Consider the following 23142-nt stretch of genomic DNA (forward strand, 5'->3'; position numbering starts at 1 on the left):
ATAAAGAGGATGTGGTATGTGTACACACACACACACACACACACACACACACACACACTGGAATATTACTCAGCCATAAAAAAGAATAAAATAGTGCCATCTGCAGCAACATGGATGGACCTAGAGATTATCCTATTAAGTGAAGTAAGTCAGGCAGAGAAAGACAAATATTATATGATACCACTTATATGTGGAATCTAAAAAATGATACACATGAACTTATTTACAAAACAGAAAAAAGACTCACAGACATAGATAACAAACTCATGGTTAACAAAGGGGAAAGGGGGGGAGAGATAAATTAGGAGTTTGGGATTAACATATACACACTACTATATATAAAATAAACAACAAGGACCTACTGCATAGCACAGGGAACTATATTCAACATCTTGTAATATTCCCTAATGGAAAAGAATCTGAAACATAATATATATATATATATATATATATATATATATATATATATATATCTGAATCACTTTGCTGTTCACCTGAAACTAACACAACATTGTAAATTAACTGTACCTCAATTTAAAAAAAATGGTTAAAAAAGATAAAGCTGCTTTAGATATGACAGTTTAGGTGCCACTGTGACCTATTGCTCTAAAGGTTTTTCTTTTGCAAAATTAACTCTAAAATGCTACATTTTATTATACAGAGAAATCCACTGTTTTTTGTTTGTTTGTTTGTTTGTTTGTTTTTGCAATACGCTGGCCTCTCACTGTTGTGGCCTTTCCCAGACCAGGGCACGAACCCATGTCGCCTGCATCGGCAGGCGGACTCTTAACCACTGCGCCACCAGGGAAGCCCTCCACTGTTTTATTGTATCTTTATAATGAACTTTTAAGATCACATTGTGTTTACTGTTTACTTTGTAAGACCTGAAATGGCTCTTGACCAAAAGTCTGCTGACCACTGTGGGGGGTTGGGTGGGAACAATTTTTCAAGTTTTTCCAAGGATGGGGGAGGAGAACAGAGGGTCTTATTTATGTTGATCTATCTACACTCTTTTGGCCAGATCCACTTGTGACCGTGTACACACACTTGTGGGGCACCTGGCTAAGGTTCTCATGGGGAAGAGAACAGAGTTAACAGAATCCATACTTCCTGATTAAATTATTAACTTTGCCTCATTAGCACCACACTCTAACCATTTCACTTGGGAAGGTATTGTTGTATAGGCACTTATTACTCACCACATAAATAACTCCTGCAAAACTTGTGGATCCAAAGGAGCCTTATTAATCATCATCACCATTAATAGTAATACTAGCTCACATTTATTGAGCACTTAACCTTTTCCAACTATTTAAAATCTATTAATACATTTTATCCTATTATTCATATTACAGATAAGAAATCTAAAGGAGAGTGAAACTTGAACGACGTGACACAGCTAATAAGTGTCTGAGTCTGGTTGGTTCTGAGCCCAGGCAGTCTGGCTCCAGAGTCCATTCACGTAACTGGTTTTGTTTTGCAATTCGCAAAAGATAGAATGTTCTTTTATGAAGTGTGCTCCTAAAACAGAAGCCCTCCGAGCTGTCAGCGGTCAGTGGCGACACCACGTGGTCATCTGGTTGTACTGCAGCCCTCATACTCTCCATAAATCACTCCTGCCCAAGCTCTCCCAAATAAACCCCTATTCCAAGTAAAGCCAGTATTTGCTCGCTCTACAGTGGGGGCTTCCAAACAGATTGCCATCCTGCAACCATCTTTTTCTTGTCTCATATGGAAATGCATCTTTTCCAAGCTTAGCTTGTATTTTGCATCTCATTTCTATTTCATGTATTTTACTCCACTATTTATCCCCTCCTTTTCTAGCCTCTTCAATTTCTGTTTCACTAGTGTCTCTTCCTGCTCAACCTACAGGTAAGCTCTGGTTTCTCCTATCTTGCAATGACAAAAACCAAGCAACCAACCAACCTCTCCTTGAACAATTACTCCAAATTCACCTTCTTAAAGAAGAGTGACAGATATTAACTAGACTTATTGTGGTAAGCATAGCGAGTCAGCACACCTGAAACTAATATAATGTTATATGTCAATTATTCCTCAACTACAAAAAAAGAAGCGTCCCAATAAAGGGATTACCTTGCTCAAAAACCTGCTTTTTCAATCACTTTCTGAATTAAGTACAAATATCAGTCCAACATTCAGAATTCTCCAAAATTGGGCCTCAATTTACCTTCTGGTTACATCGCCTACAACTTCCATACACTTCTTTACCCTAAGCTTCAACCATGGAGGACTACTCATAGGTCCTCATATGTGATTTCTTGCCTGCACACCTTTGTACAAGGTGTTACCTCCGCTTGCATTTACCATCATCAGAGGACTCAGCACAACCTGCCCTGATTCTTTCTAGTCGCTTGTGGCTATCCCCCACCCATGCACCCACCCACCTATATACTGCCAGTGCCTGAAAGCAGAGAATAAATGTTCTCAGGTGAGAAAGTAAAAATTAGCTTGGACTGAGAAAGCAAAAACCTGGCTTTTCATCAGGCTGGAATAACAGACACAAACAAAACCAGCTGTAAATTTAATGGGGAACAATATTTCTCCCAAAGACATGCTGCAGCTGTAAGAGGATAACAGTCGCCTTATCTGAGTGACTACCATGTTTTTCACTCACTGAGAAACTTTGTTTTCTACAATCATAGACTATCAGGAACTTTGCTGCTTGAAATCATATCAGTGAGAATAAGACATCCCACCTTTGTCTGGAGTACATACGTTTCTTGTATCCAGAGAAGTAGCCTCAATTTCCAATCCAGGTGCAGAGCTTCAGATAAGGAGTATCTGAACACAACATTCCACATCTATCTTTACTTTGTGGTTCCCAAGGAAACAGGACTCTGGGTTCACTTCGAAGTCCAGACCTGATGTTGACCCCTTCACACAGCCCTGCTTTGAGCTTACTAAAACAATGCTTCATTTAAAATTCACTTAAACTCCACCCTTCCCCCCAACACCATAGTGACGTTTTCTTTGTTTGGTAAGATGTCCCATGGTTTCTCTGGTGTGCTGTCTCCCTTGCTACAATAGGTCCAAAAGCCGGACTTTTTTGATTATGGATTTGTCCTTGGTGGCCTAGTGCTGACTGGTCTAGGATACAGGTTTTGTATCTCACACCACTTAGCTTGCCCAAAGCAGGCGTTCAAAATTGTTCACTACAGTGGACTCTGAATTAGCGTCCTGGGGTTCTACTTAGATTACCTGGATTGATTATATAAATTCTAGTCTCAGTTCTGCCAGTAAATAATTAGCTGGATCATGTTAAGTAGGTCAACAAACCCCAAGGGCCTGTTTTCTCTTTTGTAAAATGAGGGGCTGTTTCTTCCAAACCTAGGCCAAAGGGCTTTGGAGTCAGGTAGACCTAGGTTGGAATCCCAGTTCTACCCCTTACCAGTCCGGTAATTTTTGCTTTCCTGAGCCTCTGTTTTGTAATGATTAAAATGGAGACAATACCAAAAACAGCAGTGTAGATTTTCCAGCATTACTATGAGGATCGAGTTGGCTGTTACAAGCATCACTACATTTGATCACTATTCATACTACCACTATTATGTGAGCTCGGAAAACCTTTCTGTGCCTCTGTTTTCTTATGAATAAAAGTGGAGAAATAATAGTACATACCCCAGTGGGGTTATTGTGCACGTTAAATGAGATGAAAAAAGTAAAGGGCTTAGAACAATGCCCGGCATATAATTAGAGGCTCAAAATACGTGAGCTAATGTAATTAGTATTAGATTTCTACCACTAACTATTCTGTGGGCCAGAAGCTCAGGGTAAACAGTTTTGTTTTAAGAACAAAACCAAAAAACCATACCGTAGGCTCGAAAGAGTGAAACATAAAGGAGCATTTCTTTTTCAAAAGCAATTGACACGCCCAGCACTGGGTTAGGACCCGCCCAGTCCTCATTAAATATGGCAGCGAGCAGGGCCGACTTATTGCGGCTGCGCACGCGGAAACTCCTCTGAGCACCGCCTTCTCCGCGGCTCTCCCCGCCCTGCTGCCTCCTGGGCGGGCATCACCTCCTCCGCGCCTCGGCAGAGGTGTGGGGAGAGGGCTGGACGGGGCGCGCACGCGCAGGCGGCGGCCGTGCTTGGCCGATCCTTGCGAGGCGTCTGTCACATGAGCCGCGCGCCTGCTCCGCTCCCCCTCCTCCCGGCTGGGCTGTGAATGAAGCTCTGCAGGCTACGTGGGGCGCTAGCTCAACTTAGTGTCCTGGACGCCAGAGCTGACTGAGCGCTCGGCCCGCCGGCGGCGGGCACGGACTCTGCTGCTCCGGACCTCGGCGACAGGTAAAGACAAATGGGCTGTTTCTACCCCAGCAGGTCCTTGGCGGGCCGCTGGCCCCCGGCCCACCCCCGGAGCACCCCCTTGGGCTCAGCGACACAGGGGAAGCGCTCCCCCGCTGGCTTCGTCCCCGGGAGATGGGGGTTCCCCGTGCCCGGCCGCTGCCGCTTGGCACTCGGAGGAGTTAGACCGGCCAGTTCTAGCCAGTGCAGGGCGGCATCTTCCAGGGAGCCCAGCCCTATTCTCCGAGCCAGGGTCCCTGCGCTGTCCCAGCGAAGTTCCTAGCGGAGCCGCGCCAAGCCCGCCCCGCTTTTGAATGGGGGAGGTTAGCTGCAGGCGTCCCCTTTCCAGGACTGAGGCAGGGTGGCTTTGGTTGGTAAAGCCCTGTCGAGGCCCCGTTCTTATCCATCCTGCTCTGGACTGGCAGGTTTGTGTGGGTCGTAGCGAAGCCGAGTCCACACTCTCGGAAAAGTCGTTGCTGCGTTTTCCTTTTCCCACTTAACGCGGGGAGCTGGTTCTCTCTAGACTTTACAGGCTTGCGCTTGAGCGCCTTCACCCACCCCAAGGGGAAAACTTTACCTTCACATTGATGCGCGTGTACTTTATTAATATTTCAGAGCAAATCAGTTTCCAGGAGTGCCAAGTGAAGTTGTACGTGTGCCCATGTGATAACGTCAGTGTAAGCTACCCCGAATAAGTGAGGGAAATCCAGAAGTGTGGAGTACAAAAAGCCAGTAAGAATCTGCTTTATGAACGCTTCATACATTTATTAGCAACTACCCGGGTTTGACTACGGAGATGTTAAATTCTCCTGGTCCCACGAGGCGCGGATCAGTACTATTTAACTGCGCGCTAAATAAGAGGGAAAAAAAAGGCAAACCAAAACAAACTGTCCTAGGTTCCAGATAAGTCATCGGAGCGCTTTTTCCTGGTGAATTCATCCTGGGACTTTGTGAGTTCCTAGTTTTCTTGGACTTCGCAAGCCTTTCTTTATCCAAAGCGTTGTCTTTTCTCTATCGGCTTTTTGGGATTAGTGTACACATTCACACTTTAGTCCTTTAAAAAAAGGTATTTAAAAAAGGCCAAAATGATGGCTCTCAAGTTCGTATTAGTCTTCAGTATGTATACGTTAGCGTTTTCACTTAAGGGGTGGAGATGTTGCTTGTATGAAAGCTATGGAAATAGCAATCTGCTTTGAAGTTCCCCAGGTCAAAAAGGTGAGGACTTTTTCTTAGAAAAAGCAGATTGGCTTGTATGCTACGTAAGGAAGGCTTAATGAAGAACTTGTTTAAATGGACAAGAAAAGCGTTTAATATTTTCACCTTCTGAATCAAACGAAGTAGTCAGACCTTTCATTTTTTTCTCCCATTTCTAGCGCCTTTCATATCCTTCCAAGTAGTACTGTCCTAAGACTGAATTTGACATTTTAAAAATAGGAATTATCTGAATTAATTTGGTTTTACTTAAATTAGCATTCTTTTTTTTTTACATTTTTCTTTTCCTTTGGTTCTTTTCTTTCCTGATTTTAAAAGCAGTCTGTGCTCTCTACAGGACATTGGCAAAATGTGGGAAAATATAATGAAGTGGAGAGGAAGCACCACGACCTCGAGGGCATGGCTCTTCAGTTTTTATTATGCCTTCTTTTCTTTTCCTATACGAGATCTGTTTTAAAACTTTTAGTCACAAAATGTCCTCTCCTTTCTACAAATTTTTTGTTGTAGAGTTGGGTGTTTTGGGGAGGTTGGGGAGGGCATCAGATATTATGCTGTTCTTCATTCCCCAAAGTGTGGAACTTTGAGATAGGAGAGACACTTAATGGTTATCTCATCCAATCACCCATCCTTTGAGATTCTGAAACCCACTTACTGAAGATCCAGTGATTCATGCAGAATTGGACAGCACTCAAGGGCAATATTAACTGACTCTAGATCTCCCCGTTTTTTTTCAGTGATACCTTGTCGCTTAGGTGGAAACTTAACACTGTCCATGTCTGCTTATCTTTGAAAGAGAGGTCCAGAGAGGGACAGGAGATGATTTTCAAGGATTTGAATGTTTTTCATTTAGGTATTTGTTTTCCTGTTGACATTTTCAGGTTCTTGGCTTGAGCATCTTGCAGAAAACAAGACGACACAGCTGCTGTTCCATCTACATCCCAGTCGAGTCTCCCTACAAAACTGGGGGGTCCGGGAAACTCTGAGCCTGTGACCCCAGCGTGGGAGAGAATAAGATCAAGATGGCCACGTGGCAGGGTAAGAAGTTAGCACTTAGGCCTTCAACTGGTTTTTCCTCCTCTATTCTCTATCCCAGCCCAACCCTCCAAGCCAGTGGCAGGCAGCCAGGCAGCGGTTTCTTTAACTTAACCCTTTGTCTTCGCCAGGACAAAGCATATGGGTTTAAAAGGAGTTACTGCTAGCTGGAAGTTCAGATTATTTTAAAGTAGGGGTGGAGGGGTGTGTGTGTGTGGGGGGGTAGGAGTAGCGGGAAAATGAAGTGCCAGGAGCATTTTCAAAGAACTCCCTTCATTTGAACATGTACTCGTGGGGGTTATAGGTGAAGAGATGGAGGATATTTTTTCATATTTCTGTTTTTTATTTGTTTCCAGCAAATTTCTATCATAAGGTTTTCAAAGGTGGGGGAGACAGATGTCAGCACCTCCTTGACTTCCTCTTCCCAGTAAAGACTTGAAAGCATATTTAGCGTTATAATGATTATATTTGGTGATAGAAGGGAAATGCCTGTTTTAATATTATGGAACAACTTGAGAGCAAAGCTCAGTGATGTCTTGCCTGATAGACTATATCTCTTGTGAACCTGTGAATTCTTACCACATATAAAGTTACTTTTGTTTTTTTTTTGGTGGGGTTGGAGATGGTGCCCTTTGGGAGAGTATCAGAATCTCCAGGGGTGTGTGGGATTTTTATGTTTATCAGAAGGGAATATGGGTTTAAGAAATGGTAGACAAACACTACCCAAATTGTTCTGTGACCCACAAAAGGTTAAGGGCCACTTATATGCAGTAGAATGAAAGGAGCTTGAATGTCCATAAATATTCAATAGGTAGGTTTGTTGGTGGTCTAATGTATCTTTTAAAACTGTCTCCTGTTGGTTACAGCCATAACAGGAATTTTTTTTTTTTTTTTTTTTTTTGCTGTACGCGGGCCTCTCACTGCTGTGGCCTCTCCCGCCGCGGAGCACAGGCTCCGGACACACAGGCTCCGCGGCCATGGCTCGCGGGCCCAGCCGCTCCGCGGCATGTGGGATCCTCCGGGATCGGGGCACGAACCCGTGTCCCCTGCATCGGCAGGCGGACTCCCAACCACTGCGCCACCAGGGAAGCCCCCATAACAGGAATTTTTGATGTGGGAGGGTTGTCAATTTAAAGATACTTTTTGACGTGAGATTCGGCCTGTATCCCTGCTTTGACTCACACAATGGGCATTTATCAGGAGGAGTTTGAATATTCTTGTTTAAATCCTGAGACATTCTTTCATTCAACAAGTAGAATACAGAGATGAGTAAGATGCAGAACCCTAGAGGGTTCCTTGTCTTACGGGGGAGACAAACATACAAACAAATAATTGTGTCAGGTTGAGTAAGTGTTATAATAGGGAGAGATGCGAAATGCGATGGACGTCCAGAGAAAAGCATGATGAACTGTGAGTTTTGAGCTGGTGTAAAAAAAAATGAGTGGGAGTTTGCCAGATGGGCAACTGAGAGAATTGCATTCTGGGCAGACAGAGAAGCACTGTTTGGGAACTTCCAAGTTGCTCTGTTGGCCTTGTGTGAGATGTGTGGGCCACGACCTCAGATGAAGCACGGAAGGTAGTCGGAGGCTGGATAACAAAGAACCTTGTATGTCCTAGGAAGGATTTTACACTTTATCCCGAAGACAAAGACTCTAAACAGGGAAGTACCATAATCAGATTTTGTTTTAGAAAGATTACTTTGGCAGCAATGTTGAGGTGGGGTTGGAGCTGGAGAGAATGAAAGCCAAGAGGCAGTTGGGAGGTTTCTGGTATAGTGGTTTAGGGAAGAGATGGTGAGGGTCTGAGCAGAAGCAGGGGCAGCAAGGATACAGAGAATGGGATGAATTCTAGAAACGTCCTGTGACTAGATGCGGGGAGGAACCGAGGCTGGGTTGACAGCCAGTTTGGGTGCCTGGGGCCGGTGGTGCCATTCACTGAGATGGGGAACATAGGAGGTAGTGAGAGGGGCATGGGGACTGTGGGAAGTTAGTGTGCCGCGTTTGGTTTGGCCTGTTTTGTTTGAGACACCTGTGAGCTGTCAGGTCCATGTTTAAAAGACAGTCCTGAAAGTATAGAATTAGAGTTTGTGTAAGTGGGGAGCTAAAGTTTTGTTCCTAATGATGCATAAAGAACTTGTGTGTTTTCTCTCTGTTTAATGGAAATGTCATCAGTAGTTAATGATTTATAATAAAAACATTTTAATGGATAACAATTCTTAATAAAATGTCATAATTTCTTAATAAGTAATATATTTTGCTATCTCAGGCCCTGAAATCCGATCTGCTGAAGATTACATTGGAGGAAAACAATTTTTCTAGCATTAGTGAAGAGGGGAGTATTCCACAGAAGTAACTGCAATCATTCCTTGTTTTCTGCAACCTCTGAAGTGACAAGCATAGTACAATGATAGTTTGGGTGGCGGTATGGTAGAGTAGTTAAAAGTATGGGTCTAGGTTCAACTCTGTTGGTTCTGTCACTTGGTAGCTGTGAGACCTTGGGCAAGTCCCTTAATCTCTCTGTCTCAGTTTTCTCTTTTGTAAAATGGGGATAACAATAGAACTCACCTTATAAGGCTGTTGTGATGATTAGTTAATATTAAACAAAACACTTGGAACATAGTAAGTGTCATATAAATGTGTGCCATTATTAGCAGTAGTAAGACATTTAGAATATTGTCTATCATATAAGTGCTTAGTAAAATTTAGCAATAGCTGTTATTATTACTACTACCCCCATTACTATTACTACTGCTTCTACTGCTATCATCATTATTTGCTATAGCCTGGAGTGGGCCTGGCACCCTGTTCTGTGGAGGGAATTTCAGGTTGTCCTTGGAAGGCCTGCCCTGTAGTCGTCTGTTTGGGTCTTTATGTAGAGGTTTAGATATGAAGAGATCCTTAGAAAACATCTAGCCCAACCCCTAGAAGTTAAGTGGCATATCCGCGGTCAAACAGGTTAATAGTAGTGATAGGACTAAAACCCAGGTCTCCTGATTCTCTATTCCAGTTTTCTTTCCATGGACTCGTGGAAGAGGGAATGTGTGGGTCTGTCCGCAGCTCAAGGGAGCTCTGAGTCAATCTCTGGATCTAATAGAGGAACTCTAAAAGCTAGAGGAAGCCAAGTGTCATTAGTCTCTTGGGTCAGTCCTGTCTAGTTCCTTCATGGAGAATTGGATCCGAATTCCCATGCCTCTTAAACATGGCCAACATTATTATTATTATTATTATTATTATTATTATTATTATTATTTTTTGCTGTACGCGGGCCTCTCACTGCTGTGGCCTCTCCCGTTGCGGAGCACAGGCTCCGGACACACAGGCTCCGCGGCCATGGCTCGCGGGCCCAGCCGCTCCGCGGCATGTGGGATCTTCCGGGATCGGGGCACGAACCCGCGTCCCCTGCATCGGCAGGCGGACTCTCAACCACTGCGCCACCAGGGAAGCCCAACATTATTATTTTTGACTTTGTTTGATGGAGTCCTCTAAGACATTTCCTGGCCATTTTAAACAGAGTGTACTGAGCATAATTTAATATCTTTGATAACTTAGGGTCATCATTAATAACATCAGTTTCGTTGGTCTAATGGTCAAGGAAATATTGAAGAGAATACTAGCCAGTTTAGGGCGGGCTGAGAGTGGAGACTTGTGTTGTCAGGTGTCATTTATTTATTCAATTAACATCAAGCACCAGTTGTGCACCAGGAGCTATGCTGAGCTCTAGAGATGCAGTGGTCAGTAAGAACAGGTATGGGCTCTGCTCTCACGGAACTTACCGACGAGGATAAAAGTAGCATTTCAAGCTTATGAAATGCTTTATTTAACAAATGTGCTGAAGTAACTTGGAAAAATGACACCAACGTAAATTTAGAAGGATTAAAATAGGGTTTCTTAATAAAGGAGGCTGGTGCATCGGAATTGCCTTTTAAAAATATTCCTGCTCAGCTCTACTTACAATAGCCAAGACATGGAAGCAACCTAAGTGTCCATCGACAGATGAATGGATAAAGAAGGTGTGGCACATATATACAATGGAATATTACTCAGCCATAAAGAGAAACGAAATTGAGTTATCTGTAGTGAGATGGGTGGACCTAGAGTCTGTCATACAGAGTGAAGTAAGTCAGAAAGAGAAAAAGAAATACCATATGCTGACACATATATATGGAATATATATATATATATATATATATGTATATATATATATATGGTTCTGAAGAACCTAGGGGCAGGACAGGAATAAAGACACAGACGTAGAGAATGGACTTGAGGACACGGGGAGGGGGAAGGGTAAGCTGGGACGAAGTGAGAGAGTGGCATGGACTTATAAATACTACCAAATGTAAAATAGATAGCTAGTGGGAAGCAGCCGCATAGCACAGGGAGATCAGCTAGGTGCTTTGTGACCACCTAGAGGAGTGGGATAGGGAGGATGGGAGGGAGACGCAGAGGGAGGAGATATGGGGATATATGTATACGTATAGCTGATTCACTTTGTTAAAAAGCAGAAACTAACACACCATTGTAAAGCAATTATACTCCAATAAAGATGTTAAAAAAATTCCTGCTCAGTTCTCATCCCCCACAATTGTGATTCAGTCTTAAGACCTGAGCATTTAAAGAAGTGCTGTAAGCAATTCACATGTGTAATCCTGTTTGGGAACTGCTGCAGTAAAGAATTAAAAGATAAAAAAAGAAATTTTAAAGAAACTGAAAAAATACAGAATACTCATATAATCTTGGGATAGGGAAGATCTTTGTATGCATAATATGAAAGGTAGAATAATACAGTTTTAACTGTGTGAAAATTTAAAATTTCTGCACAAAACCATAAAGTTAATGAGAAAACTGGAAATAGTTACAAAAAGACTCATTATCCTTAATATATAAAGACTTAACAGCTCAATGAGAAAAATAAAAGTATTTTACTAGAAAAAATGTGCAAAGCATGGGAGTAGGAAAATACATATGCAGAAATCCAAATGGCCAATAAACATGAAAAAATGTTCTATCTCAGTAGTAATCAAAGAAAGGGGGAATTAAAATGGCATACTATTTTCTCCAATATAATTTGCAGTGATTAAAAAGGAATGACAAAACGCAGCTTTGGCAAGGACCCGAGGGAGCAGGCATTTGCATACACTTCTGGTGGGAATGTCAATTTGGCAATATTCATCAAAAGCTTTAAAAACCATGTTTACCTTTTCACCCTGCAGTTCCTTTTCTTGGAACTCATCCTAAGGAAATAATGAAGGATGTGCACAAAGATGTATCAATAAGGATATTGATTGCAGCATTTTCTATACTAGGGAAAATTGATAACTTGCATTCTGATGCATTGATACAATGCAATACTATAGTTACTAAAAATGATACTGTGGAGTTATTATACTTATTAACACAGAAATAGGTTCATGATATGGTGTTAAATGGTGGGGTTGGGAAGCACATCCCAAATTATCAGTAGTTAACAGTGTGGCCTCTGGGCTTAAGAGCTGGATGGAAATCCCAGCTTTATGAGCTTCGTGGTTTTGGGAAGTTACTTACCTTAGCGTTCCTCAAACTTCCACATCTGTTAAAAGAGGGATAAAATAGCAGCGATCCTAACAGTTCTCAACTTGTACGTCCATTAGGATCACCTGGGGATCTTTTAAGCCCACCCAAACCCAGGCCTCACACAGGCCGATTAAATCTGAATCTCTGGGAATGAGATGCAGCTCCCCGGGAATTTTGAAGCCCCTGGTGACTCCAGTGTGCAGACAAGTTAGGGAACTGCTGAGCTGATATACAGGACGGTTGAAAGGATTAAATCAGAAAATCACGGTGCCTGGCATGTGGTAAGTACTTAATACATGATAACTATTATTAGTAACTGTTACTTTTTCTTATTAATAGTATGGTCCCATATTAATATATGTGGTGTGTCCATGTATGTTTTGTACAAAGAAAAGTCTAAGAGGATAGACACACGAGTATTTTAAAAAGAAATTACGGTTGACTTTATTTTTACTTATTTGTATCTTCCATTTTTTTCTGTACATAACATGGGTTCCTTGTTAATTTTTAAAGGTATAATTTCTGAAGGAAATATCAGATATATGTACACAGCTTTATATACTAAGGTATTTATAAATGGTGAAAAACTGAAGATAATTTCCATAGTAGGGGAATGGTAGTAAATTATGGCAGGTCCACAGATTAAAAATCCAGACCAACGCTGAGGAAAATCTTCATGACATAATGGAAGAGTATGGGATTATTCCTTTTCTGTCTTCAATTTAAGTGGGGGTTTGTGTGTATCTCTGTCTTTACATGTTACGTATATACCTATGAATGTATATATCCACCTTTGCCAGCGTGGATTCCTCAAGTTGGGACTGCATAACTAAAGCAGTTGCAGTTTTATTTTTTTACAGCTTTTTTTCCCCAGAATGATTTGTAGTTGTGTGTGTAGCACTTTGCCCTGATATGTGTGCTCTGCAGTAAAAATCAAATCTAATACATTTCAAAAAAGAAAATACCTATGAGTGTGACAATAAATACAGAATAGATGGGGATTATCCAAAGTTGTTGATGTTGCTATCCCCAGGTAGTAGGATGCATTTATGTTTTTCCCCTTTTATTTTTACTTTCCAAATTTTATGTAATAAATATGTATTACTTTTAAAAATTTGGAAGTGAGGTATAAAATAGCAGTGCCTCCAACAAGGAGTGAATTGTGTAGGCTTCTGGACAACTGTTTCAGCCTCTCTGTGCCCCCTCTGCCTCCAAATTAAAGAAAAAAAACCAAACTCCTGAGGGTTTTGTTAGAGCAGTTTTTTGCTACTAATACTTCCTCAAGTACTCTTGTAATTTTTAGCTGTCTCTCCTATTGACTCCAAAACCTCTTTGAGAGTGAGTTTGGGGACAGGGAATGTGTACAAAAATGGAGAAATTACACTTAATTTAGTGTGGGAGTTACATAATAAGGTGAAGTGGCAAAATATGTCAGGGGTTAAGGGTGAAAATAAAACAGTTGCAATGAGAAACTGTTCTGTTGGCTTCAGATCCAAAGGAAGTAAGTTTCAACTTTGCAGGGTTTTTTTTAAGCATATCACAGTGTATTTGTAAACACTGTGATTTAGCTAACACTTGGGGGCCAAGGGGAGCATCACAAAGCAGTCAGTGAGTTGATAATAGAACTTCAGTGTGAAATCTAGATGGCTGTGTGGCTTGATAGTTGGACCACCATCACCTAGGAAAAGCCATCTGGTTCTGTTCTGTTGATCAAAACGTTAGTATCTGTGTGTCTCATCTCCAACAGGTACAAGAAATGACTTCTTTGTCTCTCTGCATTATTGCCCTTCCACAACTCCTCAGCGGGGCAGAATGGGGGCGGGGGAGAAGGATTATGATGAAAAACGTTGAATAGGGGGTAACTAAAACCAGTCTTTCAGAATTTTTTTCTGTAAGAGCCAGTCATTCCTTCCCAAGCGTACAGTGTGGAAGGAACATGGGCCTTGGAATCCGATACACCTGGATCTGAACCCAGCTCTGCCAGTTGGTAGCCAGAGTTCCCTAAGCTCCAAAAGCCTCAATTGTCTCCTCTGGGGTCAAGTGTAGTCTCTGGAGACAGACTCCCTGGGTTTGTATCCTGGCTGTGTCACTGATAGCTATGGGCAAGTTATTTCATCTCTGGGCCTCACCCTCTTCATCTGTAGAATGGGGTTAATAATAATCATACTTCAAGGGGTATATGGCCTTACTCTGTACTATTTACAATTGCATGTGAATCTACAAATAAAGTTTTTACCTCAATATAAAATTTTAATTAAAAAAAGAACAGGGGAACAAGGACTTTCTCCTACATAACAATAATAGTGTTCAGACATAGGGAATTATCATCTATACAATAATTTTATCTAGTTTATAGCCTATAATTACATTTTTCTCAATTATCCTAAAATATCTTTTATAGCATTTCTTGAGGGGGCATTTAGTATCCAATCAAGGAGGAGGTATTTGATTATCTGTCCCTTTAATCCCCTGTTCCTTTTCCTTTGTTTGTTTCAATACATTGACAGTTTTGAAGAGTCCAGGACAGTTGTCATGTAAAACATTCCTCAGTCTGGCTTTGTGTGACTGTTTTCTTGAGATTAGATTCCAGTTCTGTGCTTTTGGCAAGAAAATTACATAGATGATGTTGTGTATGTCCCACTGCATTACATTTTGGTTGAAGACATGTAATGTCAGTTTATCCCATTATTGGTGATGCTAAGGTCATCACTTATTAAGGAGGTGTCTGCCATATCTCTTCATTGCTGAGGTTCTATTTTTCATAGATAATTAATTTAAAAATCTGTGGTATGGTACTTTAAGACCTTGTGAATATCCTGTTTCCCAAATCATTCATCCAGTAGTTTTAGCATTAATTGGCGATCTTTACCTGAATTGTTGAAAAATGATAATTTTTCTAATTTTATCATCCCTCTGTTTTTTTAAGCTAGAATTCATTTATAATGAAAAGTTCCCCCACATTTCATTTTATTTTATTTTTTTAAATTAATTTATTTTATTTATTTTTATTTTTGGCTGTGTTGGGTCTTCGTTGCTGCATGCGGGCTTTCTCTGGTTGCGGCGAGCGGGGAGCTACTCTTTGTTGTGGTGCATGGGCTTCCATTGCAGTGGCTTCTCTTATTGTAGAACACAGGCTCTAGGTGTGCAGGCTTCAGTAGTTATGGCACGTGGGCTCAGTAGCTGTGGCATGCGGGCTCTAGAGCGCAGGCTCAGTAGTTGCGGCGCACGGGCTTAGTTGCTCTGCGGCATGTGGGATCTTTCCAGGCCAGGGCTCGAACCTGTGTCCCCTGCACTGGCAGGAGGATTCTTAACCACTGCACCACCAGGGAAGCACCCCCCCCCCCATTTTATTTTATTTTTTATTTAACTATAGTGGATTTACAGTATTGTGTTAGTTTCAGGTATACAGCTTCAGATTCTTTTCCATTATATGTTATTATAAGATATTGAATATAGTTCCCTGAACCATATGGTAAATCCTTATTGTTTATCTATTTTATATATAGTAGCATATATCTATTAATCCCATACTCCTAATTTATCCCCCCCCCTTTGGTAACCATAAGTTTGTTTTCTGTGTCTGTGAGTCTGTTTTGTATATAAGTTGATTTGTATTATTTTTTAGATTCCACGAATAAGTGATATCATATAATATTTGTCTTTGACTTACTTCACTTAGTATGATAATCTCTAGGTCCATCCATTCTGCTGCAGATGGCTTTATTTCATTCTTTTTTATGGCTGAGTAATATTCGTGTGTGTGTGTGTGTCTTTATCCATACATCTGTTGATGCACACTTAGGTTACTTGTGTGTCTTGGCTATTGTAAACAGTGCTGCTATGAGCGTTGGGGTGCATGTATCTTTTTGAATTAGAGTTTTCATCTTTCAACTGGAAAGGATCTTTTGAGGTGATCTGTTTCCAGTGTCTCATCTTGCAAAGGAAGAAACTGAGGCCCAGGGAGACTCATTCTGGGTCATACAGCTGTCACGTGGGAATGCCAGTCTGTTAGCCCTACTGCATTTCACTGCCCCCATTCCCCCAGGCTTGGCTATTTTATAATTTTCTGCTAAGTGTTAGTCTTTCCTTGCTATTGCTTTTCCTGCTTTATTGCTGCTTTGGAAAGTTTAGGGTTTTTTCCCCCCAAAGCATTGTTTTGTCATTGAGGTTTCCAGGATGTGTTTTTCTTTTTCCTGTTCCTCTGTTAGCATTTTTGAAATAAACTATAGGTTCCTTAGGTTTTAACCAGAATTATGATTCAAAGCTTCCTGTTTCATGTAACGCTGTTCTGTGTGTGGTGGGGCAGGGGGAGGGGGTCTAGAAAGTTTCACTACGGATGGCAACAAATGCCAGATTCTTCTTCTTCCTACCTTCTGTTAACACGCAGGTATTTATAGACCTGTGGTCAGACCAGAGAAGCTGTTGAGGAGTTAATAGGATGAGGTAACCCCCTTAGTAATGACATATTTTCATGCTTTTCAGCCCAATACCATTTAGGGGTGAGGTAGCATTTTATTGTATTTATTTAGGATTTCTGGCCTGACTCCTTCCATGAAGAGCATCACAGAAATTGCAACATAGAAATAAATCCGGGACAGGGCTGATGTAGTGGCAATGAAATAGATGTTATCAGGCGAGTGAGATATTCTGGGCACTGAAAATTTTTTTTCCCTTTTTTCCCCACCTCTTCTTTTCTTCTTCTGTCCCCCACACAGAAAGATAAGCACACTAAATTACATCATTGACATCTCCTGGCCATAAAAAGTGTTCAGATGTAGAGGAACCCCCGGCCCTGTCTGTACTGGGTCTTATGGTGCTTCCACTGCCCTTCCTTGGCCTGGCCTGCTGTGTGGCCACCTATGACTAAGCACTGAATATTCCCAGGTTGAAATCATGATCTTTCCTGTTTAGCTTGAGAGTGATGAGAAGCAGGTTGGCAGGGGAATGGCCACCATCCAAATGCCCGACTCTGCCAAGGGCTTGTTTTCCTTGGGTTCTGGACCCTGGTAATAAATAATAATAGTAGAACCTCTTCTTCTTACATTTGCTGTATTAATTGAACTACCATCTACCCAAATATCAAAACCCAAATTCTGTGTGGCATCACGTGGTCCTTGCTCTTCCCCATGAGCAGTCCACCTTTGGTGGCCTAGAGCATTTCGGTAGGTCACATTCCTGGCAAACGTCTACTTATCTTTCAGCCATCAGCTCAGAGGTCATCTCTTCTCTATAGCCTTTCCTGAAACCTCGCCCATCCTCTGGTAAAATTCGCCTTTCCTCTCTTTGTGTTTCCCCACTATATCGTATATCCCTTGAAGGCATTGACTGTTTTTGTTTAGTACTTTTGTTTTTGTGTCTGCCATGCACCAGGCACTGCGTTAGGTGGGTGCTGGGGGTATAGTAGTGGCCACGAAAGTCATGATTCTTGTTCTCCTAAGTCTTACAGTCATATGGGGAGTTGGAATGCAAACAAATAAATACACAAATATTTCATTGTGAAGTGTCATGAGTGATATAATGTCCTCTGAAAAAGAATAATAAATGAGACATAATTTATTGGGAGGGAGGGTCTGGGAAGAAGTGACAGGTTTGGCTGAGACTGAAAGATAAGCAGGAGTTATCCAGGTGAAGAGCTGGGGGAAGAGCATCCCAGGCAGAGGAAACAAAGTGGAAATCCCTGAGGTGGAAAGCACCTGAATTCTTCCCTAGCATGGCCCAGTAGGGCTGTACCATAGTGAAGGAGGTATAAAGGGGCACGGGATGAAATTGGAAGGGTGGGGACTTCCTTGGTGGTCCAGTGGTTAAGACTCCACGATTCCGCTGCAGGGAGCACAGGTTTGATCCCTGGTCAGGGAACTAAGATCTTGTAAGCCACGTGGCACAGCCAAAGGAAAAAAGAAAGAAAGAAAGAAATTGGAAGGGTGGGCAGGGGCTGGTACACAGGGTTTTGTAGGCCATGTAACGAAGTATCCTAAGTGCAGTGTGGAGGCTTTGCAGATAGATTGGACAGGGCAGGGTATCAGTGAAGGAGAGGGTAGTGTCTCGTTCACCTTTGCATACCAGCTGTCTAGCAGAGAGTGCCTGCCACATACTATGGGTTCATTGAGCCTTTGTTTAATGAGTAATACTTGCCTGGCCTTCCTGCCACGTTTGCCATGAAGATTAAAGAAGGTAAGATATGCTAAAGTGCTTTGCAAAATGTAAAATGTTAAACAAGTGTTATTCTAGATGCGATTCACTAGATTCTGTGCAGTGATGCTTACAGATGTTCACTACCACTGGGGGAAAAAAAACCAAATTGTTAAACTAGCAAAATCTCTCTGGTGTTAGAGATAATTGTGTTGCCAGGAGCAGTATAGGTTTCTCTTCTGTGCTGAATTCACTCAATAAAATCTCCGAGCCTAAAGAGCCTAAAGAATTCATTATTGAAGAGCTGGATGAATTGTGAGGAATAGTACCTCTGAATTTGCATTTGGATGGGGCAAGTCTAATCAGGCTAATCACAGCAAGGTGTGGCTGCCACCAGCCATCGCACCTGGTTTTCTAGACTGTGTTAAATAAAGTAAAAGATGTAACAAAATCATCAGTGTGCTGCTATTTTTGTGTTAAATATTTAGTCCCTTATTTGAGCTGCAGGAACTTCAGACCAGGTGATTGATTTTAAAAAGCCCACCCTCTGTGCAGTGTTGGTGGGAGTGTAAATTGTTACAGCCTATTTGGAGGGCAGCTTGGAAGTCCTTATCAAAATGTAAAATTCACCTTTTGTCCCGGTGAATCTAGTCTAAAAAGGAGATGCACAAAAGTATATGTTACAAAGATGTTAGTTGCCTCGTTGTTGCCATTTTTTCACTGTCGATAATCATGATGTCCATCATGAGAGACTGGTTATATTAATAATGGTGTATACGCACTATGGAATGTATTTCATTAAGAAGAGTGAGGTAGCTCTCTATATAATGACAGAGGTTGATGTCCAAGATACATTTTAAGTGGGAAAAGAAAGGTGCAGAATGGTATTGTATGATCCCATCTGTACAGCAAAAAGAAGGGGAGAGTTATAGGATAGATAGATCTAACTTTGTAAATATGTATACTTACATATGCATAGACATTTTTTGGAATGATGCACATGAAACAATTATCAGTTGTTACTTGTGGATTAGGGATGGCTAGGGTTTTTTCATGTTCACTTGACACTTTTCTATACTGCTTGACTTGCTTACAACAAGCTATAATGCCTTTAAATAATAAACTTTAAATAAAACCTGTATTCCACACAATTCTTTTCTTGACACTATTATACTAAGAAATAAAAGGTGTAATAGTGGTTGAGGTGAGAGGTCAAGTCTGAAGCACCAGAGGCAGAGTTTGGGCAAATCTAAGGCCTTGGAAAGCTACCAGGGAATCATCATGACCAGGAGGCTTGGGGTGTGGTGTGGGATGGGTGTGGCTTTGTTTAAAGCTTAATGCTAATAAAGTGAGATAAAATTAGGTAAAAATCAGGATTTTGTTAGGTTGGTTTTTTTTGTTGTGTTTTGTTTTTTTGTGGGACATGGGCCTCTCACTGTTGTGGCCCTCTCCCATTGCAGAGCACAGGCTCCAGACTCGCAGGCTCAGCGGCCATGGCTCATGGGCCTAGCCGCTCCGCGGCATGTGGGATCCTCCCGTACCGGGGCACGAACCCGTGTCCCCTGCATTGGCAGGCAGACTCTCAACCACTGCGCCACCAGGGAAGCCCAGGTTTTTTGTTTGTTTGTTTTTTTTGATGGAGCAATTTTAATTATGTCATTAGTTTTGATCTGTGGGTATTTTAATACCTAAGTTGCATAGTAATTGTATTTTAGCACACAATTAAACAATTAAGTGTCTCAGTGTCTGGATAAATAGTTGTTGTTCTTGTTCAACTTGTTTAAATATTCTAAGTGAATGCTCGGCTACAATTTCTCGAGCTTTTTGCTTAAGGACCCAAGGAGGAATGCAGGTATAGTCTTAAGTTTGAAGCGGAGAAGATTTAAGTTGATTATATTTATGCAATAAAGTTTTGATTAAATTAAATCCTCAAATGCTTCAGGCTCATTTTAGCCCGCTCTCCCCCCACCAAAAGAAGGCTTTTGCCTGAGCTACAAGAGGTAAACGGAATTTCTAGCTGAATGTCCTCTTGATTTGGTGTAATGAATATTTCCGTCACTCAACTGTGTGCACGTAGAGACGAGTCACTAGCCAGTCTTAACTGACCCTGGTTCTCTAATATTTGGAATTTTAGCCAGGTGATGAATGGTAGAAGACTTAAAAATGGGTTAAGAAGCAAGACATGTTTTACTCTAGGATGTATAATTATATGTGTAATTGGGCAGGTGGCAGAGGCTGGAGTGAGGAAGGCTAAGCAATTTCAGGCTGTAGATTGGTGTAGAAAGACTGGAATCATTAAGAGTGCAACTTTTGAGAAATGTTTCCGGTTGGCGAAACTGTAGAGCATGAGGAGTTGCCTGGAGTGTTGCTTTAGACTGAACCTGAACCTGTACCTGGAAGTTATGCTTAGAGAACCAGACAGGAAGATTCTTGTCTTCACTAGTGATCAGAGAAGGTGTAAGAAACAGCCCCACGTTGGACTAGTCATAAAGGAGGGGGAAACTGGGACAAGAAACAGAAATCCTAGAAAGACAGAGAAGGTCCTGAGCGACAAATGGGCTGGAGTTTGTATCTGCTGAGAGCCAGAAGTTGACTGCCCTGTGTAGAAAATGTTGCTGAGAGGCCTCTCCATAGTAAAGTGTTCTGATTTGACTAAGGTCGAGGAACAGAAGAGAACAAATAATAACGGCTATCATTTATCCAGTACTTGCTGTGTGCTTCTTCCAAGTGCCTTACATGCATTTAAATAACATAAATTTATTAGGGCTTCCCTGGTGGCACAGTGGTTGAGAGTCTGCCTGCCGATGCAGGGGACACGGGTTCGTGCCCCGGTCCGCGAAGATCCCACATGCTGCAGAGCGGCTAGGCCTGTGAGCCATGGCCGCTGATCCGGCATGTCTGGAGTCTGTGCTCCACAACGGGAGAGGCCACAACAGTGAGAGGCCTGCGTACTGCAAAAAAAAAAAAAAAAAAAATTGTTTATTTATTTTTGGCTGCACTGGGTCTTCATTGCTGCATATGGGCTTCCTATAGTCGTGGCGAGTGGGGGCTACTCTTTGTTGCGGTGCGCGGGCTTCTCATTGCGGTGGCTTCTCTTGTTGCAGAGCATGGGCTCTAGGCACGCGGGCTTCAGTAGTTGTGTCACATGGGCCCAGTAGTTATGCTCATGGGCTCTAGAATGCAGGCTCAGTAGTTGTGGCGCATGGGCTTCGTTGCTCTATGGCATGTGGGATCTTCCTGGACCAGGGTTCGAACCCATGTCCCCTGCCTCAGCAGGCAGATTCTTAACCACTGTGCCACCAGGGAAGTCCTGTTTCATGCGTTTTTAACTGGTAACTGATAGAGCCTAGATCCAAGGCAGTCTGGCTCTAGTGACCTTGCTGTGGTACTAATGAGGAAGTGAAACGATCTCAAGGCAGTAAGAAGGCAGAAGGCTTGAATAAACAGTCGATGGATAAGTGAAATGGAAGTTTGTGGCCAAAATTCTGGATTCTTCCTAAATTTAAGTAATTTAGTGAGTATCTTTTGTGTGAAAGACACTGCTAGGTGTCACAAGTGGGACTAAGAGGAATTAGAAGTAAACACCGTCCTCCCCACAGCTAATCTCTGAGTAAGTTAAAACGTGTAGAAATAACCATGACCCAAGCTAGTGTTAGATACACATGATAAGAGGGGTTTAGAATACCATAGGAGTTAGGCGAAGGTGATGAGGTGGCACCTGAGGTAGACCAGGTAGTATGGGGTAAGTTCTTCTATAGTTATTGATGTTAGAGATATGATTTCAGGCAGCAAAGTACAAGGTACATTTGAGAGAATGAGAAAGAGTGTCGTGCCAGGCCTGTTACATGCATTATATGCATTGTCTCATTAATTCCTCATAACAAGCCTTTATTGACCAAATGATTTAATGTCAAAACCAGGACACTTTTAATCAAATGGCATTAGTCTAGACAGAGACTGATCCAGGAAAACCAAGACATATGAGGCAGTTGGTATTATCCTCATTTAACAAATGAGAAAAACGAGGCTCTTAAGTCACATAGCAGGAAGTGGTAGAGCCAGGACTTGAATCCAACTCTGGCTCACAAAATAAGAGGTCCATACTTCATTCTGCAAGCAATGGGGGCGGCGGGGGGCAATTGAAGGGCTTTTTGCAGAGAATGTCATGGTTAGAACTATGTAAGGCAGAAGGGAAGGAGATACGGGAATTGCAGAAATTAGTTAGGAGATCGCTGAAAGAGATTCAGGTAGAACATTGTGAGGGCCTGGATATAAGAAGTTAATTTGGGGGAATTAAAGGAAGGGATAAATGTGAGAGCCATCACAAAGGAAGACATGACAAAGCTTGATTACTGGTCAACTTTGGAGGGAGAAGAAGAGTAAAGGACAACTCAGGATTTCAAATTATTTAGTGAAAACACTGTTAACCAAAAGTAGCCATTGTAATGTAGAAAGGTAATGTGAGTTTTCATTAGCATTCTAGACTAAGAGAAAATCTGCTTCTCAGTACAGTTGACTTACTGGGTTATAATCAACAAATTATTTAACCCTCCTTTGCCAATATTTACTCATCTGTAAAATGTAGTGTTATCTGTCACTAAAAAGCCCCTGAAATAACACAGCTTGTCTGAATGGTTTTTTTACCTCCATCTTTTCAAAATTTGAGAACTTGTGCTCAGTAATGTGAAACTGAATCCCAGTGTTGAATACATTCACTTTTATATTATATCAGCAAAACAATAATCATAATATTGTTAATGGCGTGTTGTCTCCCTCTTCTGAACTTCTGCTTCTGTTACCATCTTTAACTAACTGCCAGATGAATTCTAATGCCCGCCTTATAATATCTTTTCTATCATTGTCTTAAACTGCTTCTTAAAATCTTTATTATGGATTAACTTATTGAAATGTT

The 23142-nt window shown here is 41.8% G+C and overlaps 1 protein-coding gene across 2 annotated transcripts in view; it reads left to right on the forward strand.

Moving 5' to 3' along the window:
- Positions 1-4070: 4070 nt before the first annotated feature.
- CLCN5 (chloride voltage-gated channel 5) overlaps positions 4071-23142 on the forward strand; it is a 154607-nt gene continuing 135535 nt past the window's right edge. For both annotated transcript variants that reach the window (XM_082609016.1, XM_082609017.1), the window contains exons 1-2: positions 4071-4308; positions 6396-6552. In XM_082609016.1, the coding sequence (XP_082465142.1) occupies positions 6537-6552 (16 nt within the window). In that variant the 5' untranslated portion in view covers positions 4071-4308; positions 6396-6536. The remainder of the gene's footprint in view (positions 4309-6395; positions 6553-23142) is intronic.

This window comes from Mesoplodon mirus (assembly GCF_964341445.2).
Source record: "Mesoplodon mirus genome assembly, chromosome: X".
NCBI lineage: Eukaryota > Metazoa > Chordata > Mammalia > Artiodactyla > Ziphiidae > Mesoplodon > Mesoplodon mirus.